Source organism: Oncorhynchus nerka, linkage group LG28, assembly GCF_034236695.1.
Source record: "Oncorhynchus nerka isolate Pitt River linkage group LG28, Oner_Uvic_2.0, whole genome shotgun sequence".
In the NCBI taxonomy this organism is placed as follows: Eukaryota; Metazoa; Chordata; class Actinopteri; order Salmoniformes; family Salmonidae; genus Oncorhynchus; species Oncorhynchus nerka.
The window spans coordinates 58,550,094-58,562,326 of NC_088423.1; the positions used below are offsets into that span (position 1 = coordinate 58,550,094).

At 40.6% G+C, this 12,233-nt stretch overlaps 1 protein-coding gene across 1 annotated transcript in view; it reads left to right on the plus strand.

The window, feature by feature from the left end:
• LOC115113446 (protein kinase C-binding protein NELL1) overlaps positions 1 to 12,233 on the plus strand; it is a 481,860-nt gene that overhangs the window by 366,913 nt on the left and 102,714 nt on the right. Inside the window, exon 13 of the mRNA XM_029641098.2 lies at positions 4,410 to 4,535. Coding sequence (XP_029496958.1) covers positions 4,410 to 4,535 — 126 coding nt within the window. The remainder of the gene's footprint in view (positions 1 to 4,409; positions 4,536 to 12,233) is intronic.

Below are 12,233 nucleotides of genomic sequence, written 5' to 3' on the forward strand. Positions count from 1 at the left end.
TGCATAGCCTGGTTGTAATCTACAATGATACAGTATTACCTGGATATTGTTGTGTAAAATCTTCCGGGCTTGGTGTGTGCCTTTCATCCCCCCCCTTTCTCCACCCCTTTCTCTCGCTCTCCCTCTGCCTCTTTTCCTATTTCTGTAAAAATGGGACCGAATGCTTGGCACTCACCATTGAGGAGATGGATTGGGGTTAAGGCCCTGCGATACACTAGCATCCTGTCTAGGGGGTGTACTTGTACATCAAGCTGCCTCAGGCTACAGAAACAAGAGATCCTGCTCTCATTAACCATTTCGGCTCGCACAAGCCAAGGTTTGTGCAAGGCTACTTACTTAATACAGTATTGTACCATTACTGACTTCTGTATAGGGCCCCCATACAGTACAGATTGTACAATGCAGCCCACCTTTAGCTTAAACATTGGTACATAGTATCAATACTGTCTTAAGGCACTATTTGACTTATTCCATATTTTGTTATGTTAGACTGCATTCAAAATTGATTAAATTTATTTTTTCTCTCACCGTTCTACACACAATACCCCATAGTGACAAAGTGAAAATATGTTTTTAGAAGTGTTTGCTAATTTATTGATAATGAAATACAGAAATATGTATTTTTACGTAAGTATTTACATCACTGATTCAATACTTTGTAGAAGCACCTTTGCCAGTGATTACAGCTGTGAGTCTTTCTGGGTAATTCTCTAAGAGTTTTCCACACCTGGATTGTGCAACATTTGACCATTATTCTTTTCAAAATTGTCCTGCTGAGAGGTGAATTCCTCACCCAGCGTCTGGTGGAAAGCAGACTGAACCAGATTTTCCCTAGGATTTTGCCTGTGCTTAGATCAATTATGTTTTTCTTTTCATGAAAAACTCCACAGTACTTAACAATTACAAGCATACCAATAACATGATACAGCCACCTCTATGCTTGAAAATATGGAAAATGGTACTCTGCAATGTGTTGTACTTTATATTCCTCAAACATAACACTTTGTATTCAGGAAAAAAAGTTAATTTCTATGCCACATTTTTTGCAATATTACTTTAAGTTTGATGAATGTTTTGGAATATTTTTATTCTGTACATGCTTCCTTATTTTCACTTTGTCAATTAAGTGAGTATTGTGGAGTAACTACAATGTTGTTGTTCCATCCTCCGTTTTCTCCAACCATTCAAATCTGTAACTGTTTTAAAGTCACCTAAAATAATTACAAATTAGCATTGATACAGGAGTGATAGATGTGCAGATGATGATGCGCAAATAGAGATACTGAGGTGCAAAAGAGCAAGAGGGTAAGTAATAATATGGGGATGAGGTAGATGGGTGTGCTATTTACAGATTGGCTGTGTACAGGTACAGTAATTGGTAAGCTGCTCTGACAGCTGATGCTTAAAGTTAGAGAGGGAGATATAAGACTCCAGCTTCAGAGATTTTTGCAATTTGTTCTAGTCATTGGCATCAGAAAACTGGAAGGAAAGGCAGCCAAAGAAAGTGTTGGCTTTGGGAATGACCAGTGCAATATACCTGCTGGAGCGCATGCTATGGGTGGGTGTTGCTATGGTGACCAGTGAGCTGAGATAAGGCAGGGCTTTACCTAGCAAAGACTTATAGATGATCTGGAGCCAGTGGGTTTGGCGACAGATATGTTGTGAGGGCCAGCCAACGAGAGCATACAGGTCGCAGTGGTGGGTAGTATATGGGGCTTTGGTGATAAAACGGATGGCACTGTGATACATCCAGTTTGCTGAGTAGAGTGTTGGGGACTATTTTGTAAATGACATTGCCGAAGTCAAGGATCAGTAGGATAGTCAGTTTTACGAGGGTATGTTTGGCGGCATGAGTGAAGGAGGCTTTGTTGAGAAATAGGAAGCCGATTCTAGATTTAATTCGGTGATCTGATTATTAACTTGGCTTGGAAAGATTTTAGAAAGGCAGGGCAGGATGGATATAGGTATATAACAGTTTGGGTCTAGAGAGTCTCCCCCTTTGAAGAGGGGGATGACCGCAGCAGCTTTCCAATCTTTGGGGATCTCAAAAGATACGAAAAAGAGGTTGAATAGGCTAGTAATAGGGGTTGCCTTAGTTTTCATAACTGACTGAGTATATTGGTTGGAGTTGCACTCCCCCCTTCCCTTTTGCCCTCAGAACAGCCTCAATTCGTCGGGCCATGGACTCTACAACGTGTCAAAAGCATTTCAGAGGGATGCTGGCCCATGTTGACTCCAATGCGTCCCACAGTTGTGTCAAGTTGGATGGGTATCCTTTGGGTGGTGGACCATTCTTGATACACACATTAAACTGTTGAGCATGAAAAACCCAGCAGCTTTGCAGTTCTTGATGCAAACTGGTGCGCCTAGCCCATTCATCTCCTGAATGGCACACATCCATGTCTCAATTGTCTCAAGGCTTTAAAATAATTATTGAACCTTTCTCCTCCCCTTCATCTACAGTGATTGAAGTGTATTTAACAAGTGACATCAATAAGCGATCACACCTGAATTCACCAGCTCAGTCTGTCGCCCCTTTTTTTTTTTTTTTTTTACCTAAAATTACATATCCAAATCTAACTGCCTGTAGCTCAGACCCTGAAGCAAGGATATGCATATTCTTGGTACCTTTTGTAAAAAAACACGTTGAACTTTGTGGAAATGTGAAAGGGATGTAGGAGAAAAGAACAGAATAGATCTGTAAAAGATAATACAAAGAAAAAACTGTTATTTTCTATTTTTTTGTACCATCATCTTTAAAATGTAAGAGAAATGCCATAATGTATTATTCCAGCCCAGGTGCAATTTAGATGTTGTCCACTAGATGGCAGCAGTTTATGTGCAAAGTCCAGTGAACCATGGCATTTCTGTTCAAAATGTTGTATCAAGACAGCTCAAATGTGCCTAATATGTTTATTAATAACTTTTCATATTCAAAATGATGCACTCTCCTCAAACAATAGCATGGTATTATTTCATTGTAATAGCTACTGTAAATTGGAAAGTGCAGTTAGATTAACAATAATTTAATCTTTCTGCCAGTATCAGATATGTCTATATCCTGGGAAATGTTCTTGTTACTTACAACTTAATGCTAATCGCATTAGCCTACATTAGCTCAACCATCCCATGGAAGGGACACCGATCCCGAATCAGTTTTAAGGTTTTGTACACAGTGTATATCCTGATTGCATAGTCACTTTTACCCCTACCCACATCTACTGTAAATTCCGTAAATTATCTCAACTACCTCGTACCCCTGCAAATTGACTCAGTACTGGTACTCCTTGTATATAGCGTTATTTTTTATTATTTCCATTTTTATCCAGCAAATATTTGTCTTCCTTTTTAACTCTTCATTGTTGGGAATGGGCTTGTATGTAAGCCTTTGACTGTAAAGTCTACCCCTGTTGAATTCAGTGCATGTGACCAATACAATTTGTTGGTGCTAAATTCAATATTCTTCATGACACTTGTTACTTTCCCATTATAGGATGACTGTAAACTCCTTCAGATATCGATAACTCCAATAATAATAATTTTATATAGACTAGTGCCTTTCCACGTGCTCAGAGTGTTTATAAATAATAACTCTAACCTCGAGGCTACCTGCCGCCTTTTACATTGTATGAAGGTCAAATAAACCCAACTGGGTAATGCCACAGCACCCTTTATAGTGCATTACTTTTGATAATGGCCCATAGGGCTCTGGTCTAAAGTAGTGCACTATAAAGGGAAGAGGGTGTAATTTGGGACGCTGCCACTTTCTCTCCCAGGGATGAAATTCCACTTATTTTTTTAACGTTTTTTGGTATTTTTATTGAACAGTCATAGGGATAGTGTGGAAAAATAAGAGGTGAGAGTGTCAAAAGGTAGTGGGACAGATTTGAACCCACATCAATACAGGTACATGTGGCCTGGGGTCTGCGACACTAACCACTAGACCAGGGTGTCCTAAAGACTGTCGTGGCATTGCCCCTGGGTGCATATTTTGTTTTTTGCCGTAGCACTACACAGCTGATTAAAATAATCCAGGCTTGATGGTGAGTTGATTATTTGAATCAGCCATGTAGTGCTCGGGCAAAAACCAAAACGTGCACTCAGGGGGGACACTAAGTCCAAGTTTGGGAAACCCTGCACTAGACCACCCATGGCACAGCGCTTCATTTCGGCCATAAAGCTCTGTCTGTTTCCTCAGATATTGACAACTCCTGTGCCGGAGTCTGGTATAGTGGTACTGTAGTGCTATAGGCTCCAAACCACACATACCCACTGGTGACAGAGTTCTATATTCCTCCTTGGCCCCTACTCTCTGTCCCCCTTTCTACCCTCCAACGGTCACTACCCATTAAACAATATATATACAAATATTTATTGACAATTCCTCTGTGTGGGTTCTTCTCTCTCAGATATTGATGAGTGTGCTGTTCAAAGGCACTACTGCCAGGCTAACACAGCATGTGTGAATGTCCCTGGCAGCCATCGCTGTGACTGTCTACCTGCCTTCATCAGAGTGGATGACTACTCCTGCACAGGTAGGTCAAATATGCATACACAAACACTTAGAACATGTGGGTAGGCCAACACACAAACACTTCCTGTTTTTCCATACCACCTCGTACCTAACTTCCTGAGAATTATTGATCATTTTGAGATCTCAAGGTTGGCAAGTATTGTGTCTTGGTAAACAGAGTGCACTCACTTCTCACGGGTTGTCAGTTTGTTTAATCTGAGTCTTGTACAAAACTACAGATCAGGGGCAGTACAATGTTTCTCAGAGAAGGAGTGCTGATTTAGGATCAGTTTAGACTTTTAGTTCACAAGGATTAAGATGGACCCGGGGGGCTGAACCTACATCAACATTCTGAGAAGCTTGATACATAGAGTTTTATAGTTTTACTCAGTGCTGGCTGATAGAAGCAACACATTGACTAGAGCATCCTTCTCTCTCTGCCTCTCAGAAAACCATAAGTGATTGTGAGAGCCATTTGACCCCAGGTAGATATGTGTACTCTGGAGCCACACACACTCTCCTTCAGCTGGAGAGGGGTCCAGACGCAGCTCCACACTGTAGTTAAACTTGGGCTGTCAGGTCAAGAGATTTCATGAAACCGTTTTACAAAGGTGGGAAAGACACGAGAGGAAGGGTGGGGGGGATTTTATTACAAGGCTGCTGAGTGTTGGAGATACAATGCTTGTATCAGATAAACTAGCAAATTAAGTTTAAGACACAATCCTGAATTTGAAAAACAACTAAATGGAGGCCGGCTCCCACACCACTTTGTTTGCTGTACATCTGAGGAGTGGGGCTGGAGAAATGTAATCTCTATAAATGAGATAGACCGAGCTATAGATGCAAGGATTGACAGTCTGTGAGGTGAAACCATATCACAGATTGGGCCTTTTGAAGGATGGAAATGTGTACACCTACTGTCTGTTGACATTGGCTGGGGTTCTCCATCTGATTCAAATAAGCCAAGCTTGTGTTTACTTCCGATACTCTCTGATTTAGTGAAATCAAACACATTCCTCCTGGTATGCAATGCCTCCAATTAGGTTTTGTTGTGGTGGATTATTCTGGCTGCATGCCAAATGGCACCCTATTCCCTACGGTATGTAGTGCACTACTTTAGACCATGGACCAAAGGGCTCTGGTCAAAAGTATTGCACTATAGAATAAGGTAACCATTTGGGATACAGACTATGCAGATGGTGGTGTGCAGATTATCAACAGAATAGCTCATCAGCAACAGTGTTTTCGAGGCTGTAATAACGCAAAGACCAACTGATTACCACCATTGATTTGTCTCATTGGGAAATTCACATGTCCAAATGGCACCACCTCCTCTGTCATTTCCTACATTCAGCATGTCAGAATGTAAGCCAATTTTGCTAGGGAAAGGAGGAATGTGGATGTGTAAGTTATTTGTTTCAGGGTATGGGGAATTTGACCTCGGAGAGAGTTACTTTTAATTTCCTGTCCATTAAGTTTGTTAAACCACATGAACAGAAAATGACAAGTTACTCTCTCCGAGGTCAAATTCAATGTACTCTGAAACAAATAGCTTCCCCAGTATGTTATCAATTTATGCTAGGGACAGGAGGAATGATATGCTGGATGTAGGAAATGACAGAGGAGGTGGGGCCATTTAGAAATGTGAATTTCCAAAAATATTAGTGATTTTCCAGTCAGACAATTCAATGGCGGTAATCGGACAAATCAATGGAGGTAACTAATCGCTCTTTGCACTGTTACAGCCTTGGAAAATTGCACCTTATTCCCTAGTGCACTACTTTTTTGACCAGGGCCCTATGGGGCACTACATACTGTAGGGAATGGGGTGCCAGTTGGCAGGCACCCATAGAATAATCCCCAGATGGCACCTTATTCCCTTAGGGACATAGAGTTGAAGTCAGAAGTTTACATACACTTAGGCTGGAGTCATTAAAAATAATTTTTCATCCACTCCACAAATGTCTTGTTAAAGTTTTGGGAAGTCGGTTAGGACATTTACTTTGCGCATGACACAAGTCATTTTTCCAACAATTGCTTACAGACAGATTATTTCACTTATAATTCACTGTATGACAAATCCAGTGGGTCAGAAGTTTACATACACTAAGTTGACTGTGCCTTTAAACAGCTTGGAAAATTCCACAAAATGATGTCATAGCTTTTGAAGTTTCTGATAGGCTAATTGACATAATTTGAGTCAATTGGAAGTGTACCTATGAATGTATTTCAAGGCCGACCTTCAAACTCAGTGCCTCTTTGCTTGACATCATGGGAAAATCAAAAGAAATCAGCCAAGACCTCAGAAAAACAATCTGGTTCATCCCTGGGAGCAATTTCCAAAGGCCTGAAGGTACCACGTTCATCTGTTCAAACAACAGAAAAGGACCTTGTGAAGATGCTGGAAGAAACACGTACAATAGTATCTATATCCACAGTAAAATTAGTCCTATATTGACATAACCTGAAAGGCCGCTCAGCAAGGAAGAAGCCACTACTCCAAAACCACCATAAAAAAAGCCAGACTACGGTTTGCTCATTGGGACAAAGATTGTACTTTTTGGAGAAATGTCCCCTGGATTGATGAAACAAAAATAGAACTGTTTGGCCATAATAACCATTGTTATGTTTGGGGGAGGCTTGCAAGCCATAGAACACCATGCCAACCGTGAAGCACCTGGGTGGCAGCATCATGTTGTGGGGGTGCATTGCTGCAGGAAGGACTGGAGCACTTCACAAAATAGATTGCATCATAAGGAAAGAAAATTATATAAATATGTTGAAGCAACACCTCAAGACATCAGTCAGGCAGTTAAATCTTGGTCGCAAATGGACAATGACCCCAAGCATACTTCCAAAGTTGTGGCAAAATGGCTTAAGGACAGCAAAGTCAAGGTATTGGGGTGGCCATCACAAAGCCCTTACCTCAATCCCATAGAAAATTTGTGGGCAGAACTGAAAAAGCGTGTGCGAGCAAGGAGGCCAACAAACCTGACTCAGTTACACCAGCTCTGTCAGGAGGAACGGTCCAAAATTCCCCCAACTTTTTGTGGGAAGCGTGTGGAAGGCTACCTGAAACGTTTTGACCCAATTTAAAGGCAATGCTACCAAATACTAATTGAGTGTATGTAAACTTCAGACCCACTGGGAATATGACGAAATAAATATTAACTGAGATAAATCGTTCTCTCCACTATTATTCTGACATTTCACATCCTTAAAATAAAGTTGTGATCCTAATTGACCTAAGACAGGGATTTTTTTACTGTGATTAAATGTCAGGAATTGTGAAAAATGAGTTTAAATGTATTTGGCTAAAGTGTATGTAAACTTCCGATTTCAACTGTACTTCTTATTTTAAAAGGTAGACATTGAGTTATGCCTAATATGGCAATTAACCTTTTCACAGGTACCATTCTACAGTGGTCCTTGCAGCATATGCTCAAACCGGTGTGATTCGAATGCATATTTAGAACATCCAGTTTCGATTGATGCATTTGAGCTGGCCACACTGTTTTTTTTCACAGAAACATTTTGCACAAACACAGTCCATACAAAGTTATGTCCTGAATGTGACCATTTTATTTTTGGATGCAATGTTCAGACATTTAACAGAAGAGCTACAGCATAACACAATCATCCAAACTGGAAAATGTAGGCTACATTTGTCCTGGCGCTAACTGAGGAAAGACTGACGTAACATAAGCGGTCATTATTTCGATAACTCTCGGCTGACAGAAACCACAAAATGAATTGGCTAATAGCAATTACGATTTATAATTCATCACATCATTGGTGAGCTCAAAATTGATCTAAATAATTGAGAAAAACACTAGAAATCTAAAGTAATCCGAAGATGGGTAGTTTGTGCACACCGCCATGTTTGTTTTTTTCGCATCAAACAACGATAATAAGAGGAGACAAGATGAGTTTGGTCTGTTGCGGTCACATTTTCATTTTGGAACAGTGAGGGCATTCTGACATAGCATGCATAAAAAACCCATGCTGGGGCGACCATTAGAGATATTTGGAAGTCACATGAAAAGGTTCAAATTATTTTTCCAAAATGAATTATTGTTACCCAATTTGGGTCATTTCGACAACCCAGCGCTTGGTCAATATTGGTCAAACACAGCATTGGGTTAATTCAACCCAGTAGGGTAGGGTTGTGCTTCTAATCCAGCACCTTGGGTTGAGCACTTGACCCGGCTGCTTTTGAAGCACATATCCAGTGCCCCAAGCAATGTACTTTTCTCCAATGCTTGTCCACAATTGACTGTAAACACCTGTGAGAAGTCCCAAAGAGCTAACACAAATGGTTAGGGTCTGGTTAGAGTCCACCTGGCGCAAGTACTGAATATGAGGACTTGTGCAAAGGATGGAGGTACGCTAACAATGCCATCACACACAATTTATTTTGTATACTACGTAGCCCTTTACACATCAATATTAACATGTTTGATGCCTACATCTTCCATTCATTTGGGGCTGGGGCTCACAGGTTCATTCACACAACAATGTCTTGGAGTGTGCTGTTATTAATAACATATTTTGGAATGCTGTTTTACAAATGGTATCATCTAATTTTCCAATCAGTCTTCCTATGTCACGTTCTGACCTTAGTTCCTTTGTTTGGTCTTTGTTTAAGTATGGTCAGGGCGTGAGTTGGGGTGGGCAGTCTATGTTCCTTTTTCTATAATTTGGGATTTCTGTGTTTGGCCTGGTATGGTTCTCAGAGGCAGCTGTATATCGTTGTCCCTGATTGAGAACCATAATTAGGTAGCCTGGTTTCACTTTTGAGTTGTGGGTGATTATTTTCCTCTTCGTCAGAGGAGGAGGAAGACAACCGTTACATCCTATGCCTATCAACTATTTAAACTTACAGGCTGCAAGTCAATGAAGGACATTCTGGTCTCTTCGAAGCTGGGTCAGAATGTCTTCATACCAATCTTGTAGACGTGTTGGGTTGGTGTTGGGAGGACCATTGGCAGAAATTTTAAAGCGATGTCACCTTTTCTATCTGGAGAGAAGAATGTTTAGTGACTAACATATTGTTTCAGGCTAAAAAATGAATGAGCATCTGAGGCACCACTAGCAGGGTCATTTCAAACTATACATGCACTTCAAATAGAAGTCCTTGGCCTGCTTTTCTCAGCTGGCAGACCAAAGGTTTGTGTCCTTTATGACCGCAATCCAGTTCTCAATGGGTTTCCCCAAGCAGTCAGAGTTTAAAATAGAGACGTCCTGAGCAATCTGTAGTAAAGCAGACAATCAATTACTTTTCCATTGCAGTTAATCATTGTTCTGGCTAACACTTAACTATCAAATTCCTCTTTGATATTGTCAGCACAATGGGTCAATAATAAAGGGGGCTGTGCTTTTACTGGTTGGCTCTCATCTGTGTCTTTCTCACTCAAACACCCACATGAACAGACACACTCAGCCCCCAAGTGCCGCCCCCTTCTACTTCAATGGGAGGTCTCAACCCCCAAGGAAAAAAAACATTTGAGAGAACGAATCAAACCCTGTTGCACAATTTATGTGCAAATATTGAATTAAAACACACAGCCTTCTTTCCAGACCAGTGTGGTCATAGCCTACACTGTGCTGTGAGTCATGTGGGTCACGTCAGCCAGGCTAGTTAATGAAAAATGTAACCCACCATGCCTGGAGTATCCAGAAACTAGATTGTCTGGTCCACTGAGCTGTCTGGATCGCGGTCTCCTTAAACTTCTTATGGCTGCAATCCCGTAAACAGGAGCGATTTGACAACAGCCAGTCAAAGTGTAGGTGCGCCATTTTCAAAACATCAAAATCTCAAAACTAACATTCCTCAAACATACATGTATCTCATACCATGTTAAAGCTATTCTCGTTGTTAATCCCACCACAGTGTCCGATTTCAAATGTGCTCTACAGCAAAACCACCACAAACGATTATGTTAGGTCACCACATAGCCACAGAAAAACACAGCCATTTTTTTTCCAGGCAAAGAGGAGTTTCAAAAAGCAGAAAATAGAGATCAAATTAATCATTAACCTTTGATGATCTTCATCAGATGACACTAATAGGACTTCATGTTACACAATACATGTATGTTGTTTGATAAAGTTCATATTTATCAAAATATGAGTTTACATTGGCGCGTTACATTCAATAGTTCCCAAAAAATCCAGTGATTTTGCATAGCCACATCATTCAACAGAAATACTCCTCATAAATGTAGATGATAATATACACATGGAATTATAGATATACCTCTCCTTAATGCAACCGCTGTGTCTGATTTCAAAAAAACTTTACGGAATAAGCCAGCCATGCAATAATCTGAGACGGCGCTCAGAAATATTTGTCACAATAGCCGTCATGTTGACGTCAACATAAACACGAAATTACATGATAAATATTCCCTTACCTGCGATGATATACATCAGAAAGCACTCCAGGAATCCCAGGTCCACAATAAATGTTTGTTTTGTTCAAAAAAATCCCTTTTTATGTCCAAATACCTTCTTTTGTTAGCGCGTTTGGTATACATATCCAAACGCTCATTCTGGTCAGCGTTATATCGGACAAAAACTTCAAAAAGTTATATTACCTGTCGAAGAAACATTTCAAACTAAGTACAGAATCAATCATTAGGATGTTTTTAACATATAGCTTCAATAAAATTCCAACCGGAGTACTCCTTCTTGTCTTCGTGAACAATGGAATGCAAGTGAATACCATGAGGAATAAGCGCGATCACAAAATGGTGGACACCTGATATATTCTGCTCTCATTCACTCCCACAACACCATAGAAGTCTCATTATAATATCTATTGACGGTTGACATCTACTGGAACCCCTAGGCAGTGCAACATCATTCATATCTCAAGGGGATTTCATTGGGGACTCATACATACATACAAAGCTCAGATTTCTGGCTTCCTGTTTTGATTTCAACTCAGGATTTTGCCTACCATATGAGTTTTGTTATACTCACAGACATCATTCAAACAGTTTTAGAAACTTTAGAGTGTTTTCTATCCAATACTAATAATAATATGCATATATTAGCAACTGAGACTGAGGAGCAGGCCGTTTACTTTACTTATTCATCCAAGCTACTCAAGCTACTGCCCCCCAGCCATAAGAAGTTAATGTACTCCGCAAAATACCTTATAACAATCTGTTTTCAAAATACACAAGTATTTCAACATATCTGGCAAGACCCGGCTACTGCTCAAGCTTGGTGTGTTGCTTGCTGTGTTCACAGTCCTATGTATGCACATGTGTGTCCCACGGACCTCCCTTGGTGTGTAAAAAAGGTGGCATTTACAGAATACTGACTGCATGTAAGGCTTTTCTGTTTTTCTTTAACTTCAGGCTATAGTTGAGTTGTCTGAAAGCAAGAGCGCTTCCTGGTCCATCTCTTCCGCTACAAGAGGGTAAAGGGAAACCTAATCAGTTGCACAACTGAATGCATTAAACTGAAATGTGTCTTCCGCATTTAACCCAACCCCTTTGAATCAGTGAGGTGCGGGGGGCTGCCTTAATCGACCTCCACATCTTCGGCGTCCGGGTAGCAGTTGTTGATGGGGGTTAACTGCCTTACTCAAGAGAAACACAGCAGATTTTTCAACCATGCTGGCTCTGGGATTTGAACCAGCAACCTTTCGGTTACCAGCCCAACACTCTTAATTGCTAGGCTTAACCGCTAGCACTAGAGATTTTAA